Source organism: Phalacrocorax carbo, chromosome 7 (assembly GCF_963921805.1).
Source record: "Phalacrocorax carbo chromosome 7, bPhaCar2.1, whole genome shotgun sequence".
In the NCBI taxonomy this organism is placed as follows: Eukaryota; Metazoa; Chordata; class Aves; order Suliformes; family Phalacrocoracidae; genus Phalacrocorax; species Phalacrocorax carbo.
Window position 1 is genome coordinate 39829989 of NC_087519.1, and position 22221 is coordinate 39852209.

Here is a 22221-nt window from a genome sequence, read left to right on the forward strand (position 1 = left end):
CAGCAGCCAGCTCTTGTAGCACTGGCATCGTCTCCAGCTTCAGACAGTTCTTGATCACCAGGAGGCCCAAGAATGCCAGCTCAGACTCTGCCTCCTCTCTTGGAAAAAGAAAACACATGTGCTGTTTCCCATGGACAGCACAGAGAGCAAGATTCTCCCTGCAGTTTTTGTTCAACAGGACAGCGGTGTTCAGCAGGAAACATGCTTGCTCCATGCTTGCTCCAGGGAAATACAAGTGCTACAAGTTCAAGACAAGCAGCGCTCAACAAGCACCAACATTTCTGCAGCTTCAGCCAAGCTACTGATCCACTACATTTCTGTCTCTAGGAAGGATCCATGCAGCAGAGATGCATGCACAGAGAGAGGGACAGGGATTTACAGGAAGTGGCTGGCTGAAACCCACAGATTGCGGTGTACAGAATTTCTACTGCAGTCCCGATCCATTGCCATGTAGAAGCACAATAATCAGCTTTCACTACCCTTTGATAACAGATTCTGAAATTCAGCTCACTGCTGAGTTGCAAGAGCTCACTATAAAGGAGGCAATTAACAGTGTAATCAGCATCCACTGAGAGGAAGGTGTTATATGGTACAGCTTCCCAATAGGCTTCCTTTGGCAGGAGAGGAGGGGAAGGTTTGGGTCAGGGCAGGTTGGTTTGGGGCAGGTCTTAACAAGTAGATAGGAAAGCAGCCCCACAGCGATACCAGTGGCTCATCAGCACACCTTACCTCTCCAGGTTGCTCACATCTACATCTTTTCCTAGGTTTAACACTTTATGGGTCAGGGCAACAACTCTGAAGCCTTGGCATGTGTATGTCTTAAGCTCCTTTAAGAAATTAGCTAGGACTGTTTACAGGGGAAAAAAGTTTCATTATTAGAATATTCCATCCTTGCTGAGATTGCTTTTCTAGGGTTAAATGCCTGCCCTTTAAACCACTTTATAGCCTTAGTAACAGCACTGTGGCCCCTCATAGAGGTCAGCTGTTTTGTACTAAGGCTGTGTAACTGACTGTTCAAATAAGTGACCTATGTGTTTTTTGTATTTTTTAAGTCCATGTTAAAGTGCAGGTACATAAGATGAATTACTGGTCAGAGGACAAATGACTGACTTCATAATTTGGTCCTAAGCTTTATTGCATCTATGTTAAGGGACTGAGAAAATTCTCTTTATATTTATGCCTTAATGTAAGAATCCTCCCACATCCTGTGTTTTCAATTATCTGGTCATTCCCATGACTCTAAAAGCAAAGACTGCTTTTTAACTTTGCAGTATTTTTGAACTCACTACGTACTGTAATCACAGCTTTACAGTGCAGTCCCTAATTATTCATCAAGCTGTAATCAATACAGAAACAATCAAGACAGGATAAAAGGAGCTATTTAGAAACCTCAGAAAGCGCAACATAATTTTGAAGACATTTTTCTTTCTGATGTTGACTTGTTTGGAGGTTTGTGTCATTAGATCTTAGGTGTTTCTAAACTATATCTTTCCATTGTCCCTCAAAACCATTTTCACCTGGTTTTGGGTCAGTGCCACCAGAAATAACAAACCACAGAGCCACAGACCATTGGTACTGTGTTTGCTTGGCATCCTTTTGAAGAATTCAATGAATGTGACCTGAGTTTCAAGTTTGCAGACAAATTTGAATATAAGCCTGTAATATTGTTCACATACAAAAAAGAAAAGCCTATGTTTACTTGCAGAGAGAGGACAGAAGTCTTGGCTCAAGTGTTAATACCAATTGTCCTTAATAACAGTAATTTCTGCAGCAAGTTTCCCATCACTGAGATTTAAGGCCTTTGCAAGCTGGGTCAGTAACTCAGTGCTGAATTTACAAGCAATGTATTAGCAGGAAATTTAAGAACTTGTACAGCACAACACACTTGCTGTGACACATGCAATTACCATGATCCTATGTTTGCTCTGGGTATCTTGACATATTGACATTATTTATGCGCTGCCTTCAGCTGATGCAAGCCAGCTAAGGGATGTATAGGGGCGGGCTGAACCTCAGGCTGTGCATCTCACTAGCTGTCGGGCTGTGTACACCTTTAACTTACAAACAAGCAATGAAAACTTGTTTGTAGTAATAACTAATGACATTTAACAAGCCCAAGGCTTGCCTGTGGAAAGAGTTATACACAAGTGGTTGCAGTGTGGCCAGTGGGAAGAATGAGTGCTGAAAACCTATTAGGATTAGCGCCCCAACATAAATTCTGGTTTAGATTAAGTCCAAATAAACACTGTAAAGTTGCTCTTTCCCAATTCTGTACCAGTTTCTTGTCTACAAAAGCTAGACACTATTTCTGGTGCTCCTTTCATGTACAGGTCATACTGTTCCTCTCCGACCTTCTGTGAAACTGCAGACATCCTCTGCAGCCCAGAAGAAAATGAGAATTGATGTAGGATTGCTATTTCTTCCATTACAGCCTGGAGGGGGCCAGGAAAGTTAGATGTTATTTGAGTTATTGATTACACAAAGCAAATCCATTCTGAATTTCAGCTCATTTGAGGCTTTCTTGCTAAGGTGATTTATTATTAATAGCAGATTATTCACTTTTGCTGCTTTCTGGCTATGGATCAGATCACTGATTAGAAGTTTAGGAACCACAGTCTCAACAACTCTGTCTTCCCAGTGTACTTTCCAGGAACCTCAGTGTTCTTTATATTTAACTGGTTTTCCAGTCTTTGTCCCACTCTTTCTCTTAATAACCACACATTAATGTAATATTCCTTTATCTACAGTACTGGGAACTAAAATTTGATGTGTTACAGTGACATTACCATGGGAACAGAGCAATCCTAGAATCCAGACTGATTTCATTGTTGCCACAGCACTGTGTTCCTGGTATTGCTAGGAGAAATCACACCGGTGATGGTGGAAGGACCACCAGGAGGAAGTCGGCTGGTTCAACATTTGGACTGGAAACACAGCAATTTTCAACTGTCAAAACTTGGAGCTTCCTAAGTGTACTTTTAAGACAAGAGTGAAGCAAAAAGCACTGTGCTTTGGGGTGATGCTGATAAATCTGCTAGTGGGGTTGCATGACCATTACCAGCAGGACTCATGGGCCCACATTCATGCTTCTAGCTGTAATGCCTTGTCCTTACTCACATTCCCTCTTCCTGCAGATGAACTCATGCTTTAGACATTTATTCTGTTTACATGGTTTCTCTGCATTAGCTTCCACTTACAACGATTGTGTAGTTTCATTTTGCCAGCAGCTTTACAGGGTGAAGACTTGGAGAAGTCTGTATCTTTTATTAATGCAAAGAGTGGAGTTGGAAATGAAGGGCATTTAAGGCACATGAAGTGTTTTAAATGCCACTACAGAGGAGCATCGCCACTTTAAGCAGAATTTGCTTTTGTGGTCCTGTGCTTCCAGGGTGTTTTGGGGGAAGATGCAACACAGTACCAAGACTGGTTGAAAGGCATTTTGCAACTGCTAGCCCAAGTAAACAAATAGTGCTTGTGCTAGAAGTTTGCATGTGCTGCACATTGAAAACACAGAGTATTCTTTCTCAGAAAGAACTGGACTTACACTGCTAGCCTTAGTCCCAGTCTAACAACACAGGTGTTGAAAGCACCAGCCCCATCCTGAGCTGTGCTCAAGTCATCCATCTCCTGTTCAAGGAAAAGTGTTATTTCTGATTTTTTTTTCTGGCTTCATACCTGTCTGTTAAAGCAGGGGCAGCAGCACATGGGAGTGTGTTTCCCCTTCACTGTTGGCAACCTGTCCCAGAAGTGTTTTGTTATGATCTATAGGTCCATCGTCAGCGACAGCCTCCTTGCAGCCTTGTCCTTGGCAGAAGCCTACATGACCCTGTGTCTTTTGACTTGATGAGAGTAAAAACCTGTGTCAAACTTTGTGGTTTCTTTAATCTCAAGTTCCACATAAATTTAATGCCATATCAATGATAAATGGAAAGATAAATAATTATCCTGATCTAGCTGGTTTTATTTTCCACTCTCCTGCTTTTAAAAGACTCTCACTGATGTTCTGTGCAGAAACAGGGCAGTAATTTTTGGTGTAGGATGCTTTTAGCCCTCTAGCTCTGTTACTTTTGTGCTGCCAAGGCTCATTCACCCTCATAGTTCTCTTCTGCTATCATGTGGCTCTGCTGCTCCCTGCTCTTCCACAGGAGCAAGCACCAGCCTGATGCCTTCTCACAGTGCTGCTGAAAGAGCTGCCATCTGATTTACTTACTGATTAGTCTCTCTTGAGCAAAAGGTTAAAGGACAAAAGGCGGTTAATGACAAAGCAGTTAACTGCAGAGACCCACAACCCTTCCGGGCTAGGACATGGCAGGGAGAAGAGCAGCCCCCTTCCTTCTCATGCCTCCTCCCATCCTGCTCCCACCCAAGCATCCCCATGGATGAAACCCTGAAGCTCAACATCTCACTGCTTCCCCATGTCTCGCTGAGATTTGCTGTTCACTCAGCTGGAGACTCCAGCCTTGGTTTCTCCATAGAGAAGTCTCTTTGCTAATCACAAATAATAGCCTTTAGCATAAGGGCATAGAAACCTGCCTGTGCATTTCCTTGGCTAACTTGCAGTCTGTGCACCACATGGCCAATGGCATGGTCTGATCCCCTGCTTCCAGCAAGCAGCAACCAGGCTCCCCTCTGCTTCCTCACACTCCAGTATTTCCAAATCAAATTAAGAGAGCAAATGCAGGCAGTCCCAAGGAAAACGATTGCTGGACTATCAAAAAGCAGCCGAAGTGATGCAAATCTGCCATGCAGTTAGCAGAAATAACAGCAAATTCCTGCTGTTATGACCAGGACTGCAAAGGAGTTTCCCCTCCAGACATGTACTTGAGCTTGGCTTGTGAGTAAACCCTCGTGGGCTGGGTTGGGGATGTCTATGCTTTCGATGTGTGCAGAGATGCGAGTCACATTACCCAGTGTGTGCCCTCAAACATTTTCAGGTCCAGTGATCTCCCTGAATCTTCTTGTCCAAAACACCCAGTGAATGACAGGTTGCTATGGCTCCACACACAGGTCCCCAGGGCAGAGGAGTGCTGGATGGGAACTTATGGATTTTCTGAAACCTGACTAAAAGCAGAAGACTAGTGGGACTGCTTATAAGAAGGATGCAGACACAGAAGCCCTCAGCTAGTGCATACAGGAGCTGCTTTGCTGCATTCAGTGGAGCTGAGCCCAATAACTGCAAGCAACATGCTGTCCTACCCATCCTAATTAACAGGTTGGATGCATTCACTAGGCCAAAAAGTACCCAATAATTAACTGGCACAAGTTCAACTTGATGTGAAGTAACTGACACAGCAAAACACTCAGAGGAGCTGGCACAGGCATAGGAGTCCTGCTTGGCAGTTGCTTTTTGGTATTAGGGAAGACACTATTGGAGAGGAAACAACTTGTAGCAGGGATTTCAAAGAACTCCTCTTGAATTACATCAAGGCACACGCAAAGATTCACACCCCAATTTCTTTCTGTGCAAAGCCTTGAGGTTTATTCCCTCCTTGGCCCCACCATACAGACTGAACACTTGTGAGGCTGAGCAGGGTGAAGGCTCTACAGTTTCATCATGGAAGTTATTTCTCAGAGTACTGTCTTCTCGCACAGATGTTTTTCCCCCTCTAAGAAACTGACTGGCTGACAAGCTGTGTCTGCCAGACCACAACGCAGCCCACTACTATTTAGGCTGGCACCCTAAGGAGAAATTTAAATGGATTTTATTTACCTTTGATCACCACTAGCATCCCCTGTTACTAACACAGGCACAGTGAAATGCATCTGGAAGCGAGCAGCGTGACAGCAAGCAGCTCTGTTAAACAGAACAACAAATCCAGGACCTGTTGTCCCTCTGGGCCATCCAAGTCTGTTCTGTTTCCAGCAAATTATACCTTGTTCTCAGCTTGGTCATAATTGGCTTATTAATTAATTAATACATGAGAGACACCATGAAACTGCTAAACACCACATAAAACCAACAAACATTTATATCTTATTAAATATACAATAGGATATTTTGTAAGTTGAATGAAATTCCCTTACTGTTCTTGCCTCGCAGTATTCAGCTTAGCTGACAGCTAGTCTTATAACATGTTTAAAAATGGGAACATTTAAGAAAGAGTAATTATGCAAATAGGCTAATGAGATCAATGCAGACAGCAATAGCTCCTCCTTGCGTTTTGGCAAGCCCCCAGCACTGGTTCCCAGCTGGGTGCAGATTGGACATGGCTGCAAAGACAGACTTATATTTTGATATCTTGCAGAGGTGGTTTTTTTATTACATTAATTTATTCTGATACATGGATCTAGTTTTGTTCTGCTGCTCATGTGAGCAGATGCTACCTGCAAGGCTACCTTGGTGGAAATCATGCCGGCACTACCATGAGCTGTCTGCCTTCGGTGGGCTCCGAGCCTGTTCAACATGCACCTATTCAGTGTGGCCTCCCTGCTGCACTGGAGGGGGGGCAAGAAAAGGCTGTCCTCCGTACCTGCAGTTTGGTCCCACTGGAAGAGTATTTCATTGGTTGACACTTATTAATTTCTTCTCATTAATTTGGATCAGATAGTAATTTTCTCTGTCCTTTGAGGAAGCATTGGGAACATGATTTTTCTCCTCTCGTGATGAATTCATCCCTTCATTCATTATGGCATGATTATCTCTAGTGTTGAAGTATCTGATATATTAACAGGTACTAATGAAACCTGGGAGTTGATATGGGGTGTGTGATTTGTCCTGGCCACTGCAAAAGATTATTATGTTGAGTTTGGCATAACATGCACTACAGAGCTGAAGTCTGTTATTGTATTACAGTAATATGAAATAATAGTATAATTCTGGATATAGTCAAGTTTAATGTTTACACAGTTGTTATTTCTTGAGGATTTCAATGGTCTTTGGGCTTGGAATTGAGATGGAGCCTGCCATGGGTTTGAGGGAGTTCCTAAAGTCACCTGAACTTTGCGAGTCTCATCTGTGGTCTCAGGGATTTTTTTTTCATGGCATTTACAGAAGGTAGGTGAGATTTGACAGGCACCAAAGTCAGCAACACTTAATTTCAACAGAAGGAGCACTGTCCTAACATTTAAATGATGAAAGGTTTATTGACCAGATTAGGAATATTTATTGAAATGTGCTGAGAATGACATAATTGAAAAGCTCTGTGCATATTCTCCAAATCCCTTCAGGGTAGTTAAAAGCATGAATGCTGCTGCTGACTTCTGCTTGCCCTGAATTAGCAGTGACCTTTACAGTAATGCCTGCCACAGCAGCACCCAGATGCTCTCCTCAGAGGGAAGGAGCTGAGCAGGGAGCAGGGACACCCATTGCTCTCTGCCTCCCCAGATGCACCCAAACATCTCTTGCTGCATGCTGTTTGCAGTCTCTCCATATGCTAAGCAACTGTCTCCCTCCTAACTAGACATTTGGGCAGTACATTCACACTGGAGACTAGTTCTTGCTAAATGAAAGCCTTCCTTACCGGCTTCCCTCAGAAGGGATGACACCCCACAGGTTCAGTCTATCTACTGTCAGCATGTCCATCTAAATTTAAATAAATATCTAGTTACCCTGCTATCTTCCACCCCTTCCTCCTGGCACATCCCCAGAGGTCCTTCCCCAGCTCCCAGACAGGGTAAGGAAATCCTTGCGCCACAGTTTGACCCTGCTCCGTGGGCACTTGTAGAGGATTTTTCCCTGGGGTTAGATCAGGGTAGATGTGGTGGAAAAAAATTATCCCATGTTCCTAGCTGTCCCCAGCATCTTTCAGTGTCCCAGGAAGCACCTTACTTTGTCAGAGCAAACGAGGTTGATCTGCCCACAGATATTAATCCTCTGAGGGCTGGTACAGAAAATCTTTTTCTTCAGCCTTCTTTGGGCATAAACAGTGCCTGTTGTCAAGGCAGCAGGGATAGCGGGAGGCACAGCCACAGTGAAGAGGAGGAGGGCCATAGCCACCACTCCCGCCACTAGTTTCTGCAAACAATGAGAGCCAACAGGGGCGGTGGTGGGCAACAGCCTCCCTTCCCTGCTACCCTCACTCTCAGGGGGTCTGACCCTCCTGCCCAGGAACAACGCGCCCCAAGATCTGCCCCTGGAGATGACAGATTTATTCTGCTTTGTTCTGTCCATCTCCCTTCCCTCTCTCCCCTCCTCCCCCCTTTTTGAATTACAGAACTGAACAATATTCCAAGGGTCCTGAGCAACTGAAGGCTCAGTGCTCTCACCTGCAGCACGGATGTATCCCTCATACTTACTTTGTGGGCTACATAAAAAAACATACTAGTGTATGAGCATTTTCACTTTCTACTCCTGACAGTACGTTAATCCTACCTGTTTTTAATGTGGATAAGAAATGAGTATTACACAATGGCAGTGTACAAAAGCCCAAGACAACTGTGAATTATCCAAGCCACAGTTTTTCCACCTCCTGCTGCAAACTTTTCTAATAAATAGTAAATAATTTTCTGTCAGAATAGATAGACACATCTCCCTGACAGACAGTCTGTACAGGGTGTTAGCATTTCAAACTCCAGGGTTGCACCTGTGAGCATCCCTTCATTCACAATACAGCTTCCATCAGTCAGGACAGCATCACATGGGAGAGAGCTTTTTTCCATCTAAAAGAAACATGTATCCAGGGTCTAAGTAACAAGACTCCAGCTCTTTGCAACCTGTGGAAAAATACAAAAATTAACTTCACTTGTGCACAAGTTCTGCGCAATTAAAAAAGTCTCAAGGCACACATCATCACTAAACTGCTACACTGCATGATTTAAGGCCAGCACTTCTTAGAAATAACACTAACTGAAAAGCAACAGCACAAAGATCAGCCCTGTCTAAACACCTCCCTCCAAGTGGTTGTCTTTGGTTTTATTTGCTTAAGTGTCCATAAAACATTCTGACCAAGAAAACCTACCCAAGGCCTTTACATCGCCCATCACTCTAGCAATTTCCCCTCTCAACACCTTTGGGAGACAAAAATAGTTATAACCCCTATTTTACAGGTAAGGAACTGAGACAGCGGAAAGAAAGCGCATACCTCGGTGGGACCCATATTTCTAGACTCCTTGAAAATCGCTCATAAGCTCTTGACAAGACTGTTCAAGTAGCCTATAGCAAAGCAGGGAAGCAGGTCTTCGACGGCCAGAGTTGTTATCTAGCTGCCTGTTTGTGAAATTAAATTTTCCAAGCCATTTTCAATTCTTAACACAAATTAATAGTTTCACCTGTATCATTACAGATAGAACAGATACAGATGATAACGATACAGCTGCATCATTACCACACCACATAGGCTGTGCCCACACTTCTCACTGCCCTGCCCGGCTCACCTCCCTCTGCCCTATTCTCCCTGCAGCTCGCCCTTCATATTTCAGTCATAGAAATCAACAGGAGCTGTGAAATTCCACATACATTTCAACATGTTAGTTAATTATACAGGCTGGTGAGGAAGATGAGATGCAGATGACTCACCTTCACTCTTCGTGCAGACTGTAACATGGACTTTGTTATGTTCCTCAATGAGGTCGTGCAGCTGGTAGACTGCTGTCGATGGGAAAGCAATTGCGGTGTTGAAACACCAATACTCAAGTGAAGCAGTAGGTTATAATGCAGTGATCATGCTAACGTCACAGAAACTGAACTCTGCTGAGTTATCCTGGGGAGGTTTCACATTGCTTGTTAGAAATCAGGTTGCAAGTTCATCGAGTTAACCTAGAACGAACTGCTGTGGGAACACGGACCTAATTTTCTGTTTGCTTCCAATTCATGCTGCTGTATCTCCCTTGAACTTCAAGGGGCTATTCCTGCTTCATGCCAGAGCAAGTCTCTTTAGCTGCAACATTGCTATCTGCACTCCCTTTGTAGAGGGTTTCTTTGTGCTCAATAATTTTGTGCTTGCTAGGAGGCTATCTATCAACAGGACAACCAAGTTGTAAAGACTATTGTTACAAAACTGCCATTGCAAGAAGGAAAACAGAAATTCTAATTTAGCTGGGTGTCTGCACTTTGCCAGTTTTTGCAATCCAATTCAGACAATTATATATCCTGATATAACGATGATGTCAACTGTCATTGCAACGCCATTAGAGAGAATGCCTTATCTTGATTTAAAAGTTGCAATTGCAAAAAACTGATCCCCGAGTGTGGATTTCTTCATTAGCATTCTTCATGTGAAGACGTCAAGCCAGTTTGAAGAATATCCAGAGGCCCCAAACATTTTACTTCTTCCTGCCAAAATTATCAGTCACACAATAAAACTGACCTTGCCAAAGAAAACTGAACGGACCTTATCTGTTCTTCGTGCTCTGCAATACCAGGACGTGACACCAACGCTGTGTACAAAGTACAAAGGTGCACTCAGAAACGCAAGTGCTTGTTCAACATAGGAGTGCTAGTCATCCTACAGATGTTAGTCACAGATACAAAAAAAAATAAGGTGACACGTAGCCAACACACCTGTGCTGGCACAAGCCCCAGCTATTCACAAAGCCCTCGCTGAGATCAGTATGAGGCAGCAATAAAAGCATGCCCTTGGCAGGGCAGCGGGTGCACAGGAGTGCCTAGTCAGCACAGCACACCGGTGAGCGCATACAGCCCAAAGCCCCATGGTCTAGGGCATACGCAGGGAATGTGCTGTGTGCCTCTACCAGCCCAGGGAAAAGCAGGGTAGATCTGAACAAAAGCCAGGTCTTGGAAGGGCAAATTATTGCCTCCTCCTGGGCAGCACTTCACAGAGCAGTTTGCTATACCACCTTCTCGAGGAACCTTTCTAAAGGCCGAAGTTGCACTTCCCCAGTAATTCAGTGCAGGAACAATGATTTTAGCAGTGAATTGGGAGGCAATGTGAGCTGTGCCTGGCTTTGAAGGAGAATAGGAGCATGACAGTCAGGTCAGTACACCCCACAGCCGTTGTCCCTTCACCCTGCCACCCACCACCTCTAATCACATCACACTGTCTGCAAGAAGTGTAATTCTCAGTGTTGTCCTCTAACACTTGTATTTTTCTTGAATATAACAAAACATTTACTGGAACCCAAGAATCCTCAGTTCATTTCTGCTTTTAAATCTTGACAATGCAGAGGAATGTGATACCTACAAATCCAGACCTGAGAGACTAAAACATTGCCTGACAGAATCCTATGCCTATAACTCTTCCCCATCTGTACTTTCATTCACATAGTTTATCTTTTTCCCCCTATCATATCCTTTCTTCCGTTGACTTTTGCCTTCCCTGTGTATGTAAAGTGGGCTCAGAAATAGAAGAAACGTTTTCCCTGCTCCAGGTGAGAGTGTTCTGCGTTTCCAGCCAGAAGCACCAGGAAGCTTATCTGGCTGCATGAGGATACTTGGTGGCAGGCAAACATTGCATAAGGCTCAGCTCAATCTATTTGCCTTTGTCACAGAGACTGAAGGTTTCAGGTTTATCACAGGTGAATGCTTCTGTCAAATAGTGAATGAGCTGAGACTTTCAGAAAATGCTTCCAAGCAGCTGCATCCGTGACAGAAATTTGAACAAATTTGAGAAATAAAAAGTCATGCTTCTTTTTGCTGTTAAGACCTGCTATCTAGCAAACCTTAAGAGAAGTGAATCCTCCTGAAATTACAGTAGGAACCAGACTCATTGATATCGTCCACCTTCATAAAGTCTTACAAAGACCAGGTATCAGACTTCAAGCATCTTTAACTCTTGGGAAGTTCAAGACCCCCAGGTATGACCCTTTTAACTCTGACAGAAAAAAATCCATAGTAATACGGCCTAATACACAGTAATAAAATGTAACCAGAAAGAGCATATAAATAGCTACTTGTGTCTGTGGTAGATGAAATTACTAGCAGAGTGCAGGATGGGGAGCTGGCAAGCTGCTCAGCAGACTTACCTGTCTGAGGTCAGACACAGTTAAGCCAACAGAAATGATTGACAATATTATGATGGCCACTGGATATTCAGTGTAGCTTTGGTTCAGCCACAGCATGAGGGTGAAGGCTTGGAACACGTAGAAGGGGCTTAAAATTTGAAAACACAAATCTAGTGCCTGTCAGGGGATGTGCATAACACACATCAGGAGAGACTGAGTGTGGGAAGAGGTGAGAACATTTCATTACAGCGTCCAGGAGTCTTAAACACCAGTTTGAAGGGTTGTTTTGCTATCCCAAGGCAGCATTCTTTCATGGCTGTTTTAGAGTGTTAATAGCCTGCAGCTCTAAACTTACCAGCTTACACGTAGTTTGTGGTGTTTGTAATTAAAAGCTGTTGCTAAGCAGTTACTATGCAGCAGCATCTATGCTGGCAACTTTAAGTCAGCCTTAAGGGATTCTAAGTCAGTTGTTTTCCCACGGTAGCCATCTAACAAAGGTGACCGTAATATTTCTGAGTATTTCTACTAATTGCTACACAGGAGATACTAGCCAAATATGGAAAAAAAGACCAAATTACAGTAAGTGTCTTTAATACTTCGTGATTTAAGAAAGTCACTATGAATATGATATTTGGAAAAAGAAAGATGGCAAATAACTACTAAGGGTATGTGGGGCCATTAGTAATCAATCTTAGACTACAACTAAAATGAAGGCTTGATTTCCTTGTACTTCCATATTTTTGGCTACTCTACATTCCATCAGTCTTACAACATTCGTCATCACTCACTTTTATGTGTTATGTTAAAACAGGCAACAAGCTCTACTGAAGTCTGGGAATATAATTTTGATTATTGTGGTATCTCGCTAACAACAAAAGAATTTGATGAAGTGTTTCAGAGATTTGCCCACCTCTTGGCTTGTCTGACAGAGTGACAGACTTCTCTGCAGACCTGGTATAACTAAAATAGCCACTGAAAGAGCTTTCTGCATAACGATTGGAACTGAAATGAATTATTCATATGACAAATTTGGTCCCTCCATGAAAATTTAATACTTTCCTTGACATTCAGTAGGACAAAGAGACAGACACTAAATCAGGATGCTAGCCTTCGGCCACTGAGGCTGTATCTGGACTGAAATACCACAAGCTTATGAGGACCAGTCTGCCTCCGGGCACCACCATTAATATTTCAAACATGAAGCTTCAGCCTTGGATGGAAGTGCAAAGTTCAAATTAAATAAACTTTTTAGAGTACTAGACTGGAGTTCTCTTCAAAACCATCTCCAGGTGGCACTGAAAAGTTGGTAACATCAAATCCAAATAATTTCAGAAGCCCTGGAGCTTTTCACATATTTTGTAGGGTTTCAAACAAACTCTGCTTAAAGTTTGGACACGTGCTAGCTTAGAGTCCCAGCATTCATAGCTCTTTTCCATTTTAAAGACAATCATGTAGCATCCATAATCCACTAAAGTGAATACAGATGACATGACAGTATCCTGTACGAAAAGCCTCTACTTAAAGGTTGGCAAAAATTTATGTCCAGCATTTCCATACACAAACTCAGCAAGTAACCACCCATGCATGTCTCTTACCTACAAGATGTTTTTGTTTTGTCCTCTGTAGAGGAAGGACAGTCTTGTGGTGCATCCTTATTTATGCAGGAAAGAATTGTCTTGCATCTATGTCACAAGAGAAAAGGAAGTTACTAGATGGACAAGACAATTATAAAATAGGGATTTTGCAAATGTTTTCCTCCATTATAAAGCACACTCCCAATTTACACTGCTGTTGAGGCCACAAGCAAGCTTGTACAAGGTTTTGTACTACCTTTTGACCACTAAAACAAGGCTATTAAAGAGGAACATATGTGCCTTAGTTGTACCAATAAAATTTTCACTGCAGATCATTATCAAGAGCCTACATGAAAGGACAGAGTTATTGATGTGGCTACGGTCAGTCCTAGCAGTTGCAGAAAGCACAAGCAGTCCAGGTGCATGTTACTGCTCAGTCACAAGGCAAGATGTCCCAGCTCATGGAACATGTTCTCTTGGGAATAAGGGCCTACAGCAGAGAAGGACATCTGTACCCCTCCACTGCTTCTCTCCAAGAAGGGACAGAGTCATCATGTGGGAAACATTTAGCTGTTATAAGTATGCAGCACCAAGCATCCTCTTAAGCTTCATATTCTTCCCTGTAAACTTCTGCCAGCAATGTGTGCTAATAACCATAAAAGAGGCTGACCAACTCTCTTCCATGGCTTATGCCTATGAAGTATCAATCACCTCATCCCAGTGTGCCCTGGTAAAGTCTACAAAACCCTTCAAACCTGTCCCACCAAGCGCTAGTCTGACTTACTGACCTCTTTAAAGATTAACTTCCAAATAGGATGATTTTTAACTTTGATGGCATTAGGGCCACACAACAGCTGCCTGTAGGAAAGTAGAGAAGTTCCCCAGGTACAGCTTAGTCATGTAGGGTAAGCCTTCACATGGAAAACTGTGTGCCCAAATAACATTAACGCTTATGTAAAAAAGTAAGTCTTGGGGGCACCATACGGCTGAGCAGGACAAATAAACCTGTCAGGAAGCTATCATATCCAACAGGACTTCACACAGTAGCAGATTTTTACTGTTTCGTTGCTGAAAAGATTGACAGTTTGCTGCTAAACCCTGTGATGAGCTTCCCAGAGGGCTTTTAAGGAGACAATGGCAAATGCAGTCAGTCACAGCTTGCTGTGCCCTGAATGCCAGGCGAAACAAGTGGTGTTTTCCTCAGACTTAGCCTGGTATCGCCAAGATGATGAGCTCAGAGTGTAAGGGATAATGATTTTGCACCTTTCCAAATGTCACCCATGCAGTTTGCACTGCCTTGCTACTAAGGTGAGTAGGAAGATTACATGAATTTGAAAGGAAGAATTAATAAGTCACACTGTCACAATTAGCTCATACGCCTACTTATATGTAGACCGTACCTGATCTTCCCTGATCGTATTCTTCCCTTGTGAGATCAGCTCTAAACTTGTGGTGTATGTTGTGACGTGCGTTGCTGTCTTCTAATGATCTAGGATAACAGGAGAAAGTTCAGACAAGGGAGTCCCCTACCATAAAGGGTTTTGTAACAGGCTGCTGACACACACGCCGCTTTCTTGAATTCTTTTACAGAAAAGTCCCAAATATAACAGATTTTCTGTACCTGGATACATCTCATCTGCAAGACCAAATAGCAAAAATTCCATTTCCCATTGAAGGGAAAAACCATCTCACTGTTACAGAAATCGTTCCGCATATTTTAGGTGAAAACTCGAGCTTATGTAAACAGGATTTGCAGGAAAGTGCTGGCAGAGCACCCTTGGGATCCTCCAGGTGCCTTGACTCTTATTTTCACCCACCTCCTCCCTGCAATCTTTCTTCTCCATTTTATAGATGACTTACCTTTAACTGTGGGTTCATTACAGCTCTGTTTACAACAGAGTCTTTATCAGCTACAAGACAACCACCTGAATTACTACCAACAGGTAGTGCCAGTGTGCACAAATCAATCCAGGTCACCGTCTTCCAGTTGTATCTCTAAAACTCATCCTAGAGAAACAGAGCACAGTTTAGTGACAAGTCCAGAATGTTGCCTGTGATAATGTTTCCTGGCTCTGGGAAGTATATATGAGATTCCCAGAGAACTACAGTAATATGGCATCATTGCCATCATAGCAAATTAAAACCATAGTAACAGGGATGTTGGTATCCATGTTTTAGTACCAATCAGTAAAACACTTCAATCACACAATCATCTCCATTCCTTCGGTCCATGCTGCAGAACAATTTCAGAGATTAAACTAAACCAGAAGATGTGCTTCAATAGCTACAGGATGGGTATTCAGTCTATAGGATCAACTAGAGCTAGTCAGAAGTAAAAGCTTTCTGAAAAACTTTTAGTGTGGACACCGAGTCCTCAGCACCAGCTACTTTGCACCACAAAACTCCTGTAATGCTGAGTTACCTGCTATACATCCATAGCCAAAAGCAACTCAGCTTTACTGCTATGCATGCATTTGTCAGACTGAATTGTCTTTTGATCAGTTTAGTCTAATGTAACTAGTAACAACTAGTACTGTAACAACAGATTATTCATTTAGTGGTTTGAGTGCATTTATGTTATATCATTTCAATTTTGAATAAGTGTCTTAAGCATTTGCTCTGCTAGAATTCGGTTGGGGTTTAATTTACAGTCATGGAGTCTTAGAATACAACTAATGCCTGAAATCTAGCTCTCTAAAACCCATCTCCTCAGCATTCTTCAATAACTTTAAAGCAGAAAGGCTACTTACAGCCACAACTTCTGAAGATGATCCCTCTGCTGAAGGCAGTTGGCCGCACCCTGTGCACATAAAGGAGAAGAGGCAGAGCTGTTTTACAGAACATGTCTTTGGCAGAGGGCAGATGCTGCAGCCTGTGGATGGGCAGCAGCAATGCCCGAACTCTGGGGCCCAGCCCTCAGAGTTGCTGCACTCTTGTTAGTGTAAACATGGTATTTTACACAGTATTTTAAACTCTGCAGATAAAAATGGTTGATCCTCTGAAGCTTGACTCACCCCTGCTGCTCCACTTCCAAAAGTAGAAAGTGTTATTAGCCTGCTACATCATGCAGACAAAAACAGACAGGCTGCCCTATCTGTGAAAACAATAGGTTCTGCAAGTAACAGTGAGACAGGAGGGTTCACCTACTGTTGTTCTGAGCAGAACAAAGTCTGCTTCTTCCAAGCTGCAGCGGATGCAGTTCGCCCACACATCCCACTCTGCCTTCCAGTAAAACAGCAGCAGCAGAGCCCCACAGGACAGGATGTATCCAGCAACGCACAAGACTGCCAGCCTTGAGCTTTGTAGCCAAATATGCCCTCTACAGCAAAGAGAAAGCATTCTTTGTCAACAAGTTCATCAGGAAGTCCAAGCTTATTGAAAAGAAAAGCTGGTGACTGAAGCCCTCCCTAATAACCGCTCAAGGTCATTTTTGGAAATGAGAGCTTGATGATTGACACGGCACAGTTAAGAATACAGCAGAGCTGCTGAAAGTAGGATGCTGCTGGGCTGCTGCCGTTGGCGGAGAAGCATTCCCATATCAGCTCTTCCAGGATTAATAAAGAATTAACTCCAGTCTGGAGCTTTTACCATCAAGACTGCAGCTGACCTGCCATGGTAACCCTTCTTTGTCTCCAGTGCTAGCACCAAACAGCCCTGCTTGCCATGGAGGAAGATTCCTCCAAGCAAACTTAGTGCTGACTGCTGAAATCTACCTTGCGCAGGGGCACAGAATCTGCATCAGGGAAAGAAAACTGCCAAGCCCTGAGCAACTCCTCTCAGGTACCAGGTACTGTACCTACTGGTGTGTTATATTCCACTATATGCACATTACCTTGAAAACAAACATGGAAGGGCTCTTTTTGCTCTGAACACTCTCTTCCTCCAACTTATTCCCCAGGTCATCTGTCCTTTTCCCTACTTGCCCTTTCATTTTGATAGCCCAATAGTAATCTGTTCAGTGATGCTTTGTGGTCTGTGAAGAGGATTAAGTCCGTAGCTTTAGTTTTTCCCCTTGAGAAGTAGTTTGGATTTTTGTACTCTTTGGTTTGCTCTAAATCTGCCCATGGGGCTAACAGTAACTTTAATGCCTGTAGCATAACTGGATCCTTCTCCACAAGCTGGGTGCTTTCCCGACCCTTTCAGCAGGCCATGATGGAAGGGGGAAGATGCTCCATCCACAGCAGGTAGCTCACAGCACCCAGGGGTGCCAACCTTTTGGACACATCACCCACCATCCAGCCTGGCCACAGCTCTCATGGCAGTGAGGCAGCAGCCTTGGTAGGTGCCACCCTGGCCCTGCAGCCCTACATCCACCCCCTCAGCAGCCATATGTCTGTCCCTTTCTACTTCCCCATGGGCACCAAGGCAGGAACCCAGGCATCCCCCATGATGGGGCTTGCTTTGTGCCACCCATGCTATGGTAGATTGTATAAAAGTTATTTGGGAAAAGGATTTTGGTTGAAGGTTGAGATGAAAACCTAGAAAAAGAGATTTAATTTGTTGTGTTGCACCCACTGCTAAAAAAATTTCTATTGCTTTCCATCAGATGTCTACATTCCTGCTGCAGTGATCCATTTGTTTCCCTATACAAGGAACTTCCCAGGCACCTGTCAGCTCTCTTCCCCAGTCCAAAAAGCCCAGCTCCAGGCAATCCCTGCAAGTTCACCCAGGGATGATGGTAAAGCAGGAGAGCACCCACGCTCAGAAGCAAGCAGAGGAAGCAGCGGCGTCGCAGGTGAGCAGCTGCAGGGCTGCCTTGCCCACACCTGGCCCTTTGCTCTGGCACCAGCGCAGATGCTGCCAGCTGCCCACTGCTCATGGGTGCTGCAGGACAGGCCAACGCAAGGAGCTGCAGGAGCAATCTTGTGCCATCACTGAGGTGAGATACCTAACCCAGGCCACAGATAACAACTACCTACCCACTGGCTAGCAGGTACATGAGGTACCTGCCCCTGAGGAGGTATTAAGAGGTCCTGCAGACATAGGCAGAGGTAACAAGTAAAAGGCAATGTTCTTGGACATCTACTCGTGACTACACTGATTGTTTTTCCAGGATAACTTGCCAGCTAAAGAACAAAAAGGGGAAGGAAATGGCATTTAAATTATTTTTAAAAAAGAATAAAAATGAAGAAGACCCACATCTGAAATATGTCAGAGAAATGCCAGAAGGACAACTGGTGCTTTACAGGATAGAGTTTGCAACAAAGCTGAGCTCCTTAGAGAGGGCTTGTACAAACAATTGTACTGGTTCAACTTCAGATATAATTTTCAAGTGATTTAAAGGCATTGAAGTAAGCACCTGTTTAGGTTTAAGAGAGCAATTACCTTGATTTATCCTAACTCTGATCATAATCAACATAAACTAAGCTGAAATCAATGGAGCTCAACTGAAATAATCATGCAGCCCTTATATGAGGTTAGCAAAATCCATTTCAAACCAGCTCTGTAGCTTTCAGATGTGCAGCCCTGATGTATACAAAATATTATTCTTTCAGAGGCCACAGAATTTTAAATCAATAACTACAAATGGTGTTTTCAGGGTGGGAGGACAAACCATAGTGTCCACAACTAAGGATATTCAAGGAGATTTCCATTTGCTTGCCTTTTCATAGCAGAATTTTTATAGGTACACTCCAAATACAGGCCTGGAAAACAAGGAGCCTGTTATGGGGGTGGCTGGAATGACAGGAGCTTTGTGGGACCGCAACTCATCTATCACCCTACAAGGACAGGAGAGGATCAAATCTGCAGCCAAAGGTGGAGGAAAGGCTGGGGAAAAGCTGTGGCATTAAGGCTGAGTGAGTGCAAGGCCAGCAGTCACCCAGTGAGAGTATTTGGGGATTTCTAGCACGAGCCAAACGCAGGCAGTTGCAAGTGGGGCTCTAGTGCACAGCTATGTGCTAAGAACAACAACGGAGGAACCAAAAAATGCATTAGACATGTTGGAAGCTAATCAATAGAAGTACACTGTACATGTCTAAAAGGGCTGGTTTAAATAAGTGGAGTGATGCTGTGAGCTCCTGACATTCAGGGTGCTGGGGAGGTGCCCCTTCCCACAGGCTGCAGGACCTCAGCACAGCCAGGTCATGCCAGGTCCTCACCACTGTGCCAGCACAGAGCCAGGCAGGAGCCCAGTCCTGCTGTTACAGGCAGGAGCCCAAGTCCCCTGGGGCCAGAGAGATGGCCTTAGCTAGTGGTCAGTCCCCTACAGCTGCAACACATGCCAATCAACTGGATTGCGAGGCACAGGCGAGGCACAAAGGCAGCCTGTGCTGTTACACAGTCTGTTCTCAGAGAATACGCACTGGGCATTCACACAGCACTCATGAGGAAGCACTGAAGGACAGAGCTGAGGGAACCCACATTCATGGCTGATTTACCCCACTAGGTCTGTCTGCAGTACGAAGATATTTCCAAGAAGTGCAGTACCTGGAAGCAAAGGTGCTCCAGCAAACAGAACCACAGGAAGATGTATTACAAAAAAAAAAAAAAAAAAAAAAAACCAAAACAAAACAAAAAACAAACAACAGACCACTGCTCAGCCTGACACAAACAACCTTGCACAAGGCAGGCTGTGTCAGCAGCATCCAGGGCAGAGCTGGGGCCCTCCTCTGTCAGCAGGGTTGCAGGCACAGGCTGGATGGGGCAAGGGAGGTGTCTCCTGGAAGTGGGTACAGCTCATCTGGGTGCACAGGCTCCCAGCTAAAAAGCTGCTTGTGGCAAGAGCCTCACTCCACCCATGCATCTACCCTCATCAGGGACTTGGCATCCGCATTGCTTCTTATGCAAGTAGAGGCAGTCGTTGTGGGCCATATCCACACATCAGCTAGTGACCCCCTGAAAAGCACTGCCTGTAGCAATCAGCATGACACAGATGATCCCTAGCGGACTCCTTACTGGTCTCCCATAGCAGATTTTTCATTTTGTGCTGGATTCAGGCTGCTGCAACTGACCCAAGCTCCCTAATCTAAAACGAGCTCATATGAGCACCAGTCAAAGCCCAACAGGAATTTACTGAAGACAACCAGGGAAGTTAAAGCCCCACTGCTATTAGTAGCCCTGCAGCAATCCTGGTACGGAGGTGCAGGGGTGCTCTGCGGGGCAGGATCCCTCCTACCTGTGCATGTCCTGAGCACCTGCATTCCCATGACGGAGTCACTTTCTCAGTCTCCAAGGCTGGGCAAACTGTGACACTGGAGATGCTGGGAAGCACCTGCTAGCAGCCTCTGCTTGCAGAGGACAGAGACTCCTGTCCGGGTGGACCATGCTACTGTGTTTACAGTGCATACAGCACATATATAACTCCAGCAAATACCGGAGTGACAGGACTATATTTTACACCTGTGCAGAGGCATCTACCTCTGTGCCCACTCTGTGCACTGGAAATATCTGGATTCCAGTTGTTCCTCGCACAGAAAGCTGGAGGAGAAAGTCTTACCCCCACCCTCACCAGACTCTCTGTAATCACTCCATGTTAGCATGTAGAAGAGTTTCCAACTCATTGTGTTTGCAAAGCATTCACTTAGTGCACCCCTTCCAGGCTGCTACACATAACCAATAATCAATCACAATCAAAGATGGGAAGTAGATTCAACTAATATTAATAAAAAACCCTTGTAAGGACAGGGCAGTTCCATAAAAGCTGCTGTAAAAGACTGAGAAACAAGGGATTCCTGCCATGAGAGCTGCAGTAGACTTTGGTCATCTGCCTACTCTTCCTAGACCTGCTAAGCAGCAAAGACCCTTGCATTTCAGAAGTGATTTAATCACTACTTCAGACAATTGTCCAGGATAAAACTAATTTGTAGGCACTTTCCCTATGACTTGCTCTTGGATACATGATGACGCGGTAAGGGAAAGTGTACGCATTAGTAGGGTTCCTCACAATTAGCTTGGAAAAGGCAACGGAACAGACAGTGGGGAAGGGACACTGCTCCCTGGCCAGATGAATTCTGGTAGGCAAATAGGTTTCTTCCATGTTTCACACCTCTGGACTGAAGTAGTATGTACCTCTAATAGCCCTTACTTTGCAAAAATCAATCTCAAAGTCAGCAAGAAATGATACAGGGTTCTGCCTTGACCAAGATTATGTTGAAAAGACAGTGCCTGAATGGGGACTGAAGGAGAAGAAGAAGCAGAGGCATATCCAAAATGAGCATGTGGGAAAAGAGGCACAAAATAAACCAAAACCCATCATGGTCCCCCACTCCATATTAGCTCATTTTCTTCATCCTTGAGGATCATACAATGGTCCTTCCAAAGCTTTTTTTCCATCTGACCACAGAATCACAGAATCACAGAATCACAGAATGGCAGGGGCTGGAAGGCACCTCTGGAGACCATCTTGTCCAACCCCCCCTATTTGAGCAGGCACACCCAGAGCAGCGGGCACAGGACTGCGTCCAGGCAGGTTTTGAATGTCTCCAGGGAAGGGACTCCACACCCTCCCTGGGCAGCCTCTTCCACTGCTCTGGCACCTGCACAGGAAAGAAGTTTTTTCTCAGGAGAAACCCAGGTCTCTCAGCCTTTCCTCATAAAACCACATTCTTTTCAGTCCTGGATGTCCTGGTCAGTGGGGTCAAGCAGTGCTGAATGCAGTTACTGACTTAAACTCAGGCCCGTGTTAAAGTCAGCTCTCACCATGGCCCTGTCTGCTGCCTTTGAAAGCCTCACAGTGCACACACTTCTTATTAGGCTCCCAGGAGAGGGAGGAAAATCCACTCCTGTGCGTAAAGCCCTTAAATGCCTGGCTTATGTAAGATGTGCGTTTCTCTGCCTCCTGGCTTTGCAGGGCTCGGAGGGAAATCGA

At 44.3% G+C, this 22221-nt stretch overlaps 1 protein-coding gene across 1 annotated transcript in view; it reads right to left on the reverse strand.

The window, feature by feature from the left end:
- Positions 1–21714, reverse strand: part of LOC104045193 (probable cation-transporting ATPase 13A5) — a 33887-nt gene extending 12173 nt beyond the window's left edge. Inside the window, 17 exon segments of the mRNA XM_064455880.1 lie at positions 1–98; positions 730–847; positions 2276–2432; positions 4908–4942; positions 4945–5057; positions 7461–7522; positions 7769–8260; positions 8464–8592; positions 8594–8652; positions 9455–9523; positions 11856–11986; positions 14193–14270; positions 14978–15048; positions 15273–15407; positions 16560–16731; positions 18179–18236; positions 21620–21714. Of these exon segments, the coding sequence (XP_064311950.1) occupies positions 1–98; positions 730–847; positions 2276–2432; positions 4908–4942; positions 4945–5057; positions 7461–7522; positions 7769–8260; positions 8464–8592; positions 8594–8652; positions 9455–9523; positions 11856–11986; positions 14193–14270; positions 14978–15048; positions 15273–15407; positions 16560–16731; positions 18179–18236; positions 21620–21686 (2044 nt within the window). The 5' untranslated portion in view covers positions 21687–21714.
- Positions 21715–22221: the final 507 nt, after the last annotated feature.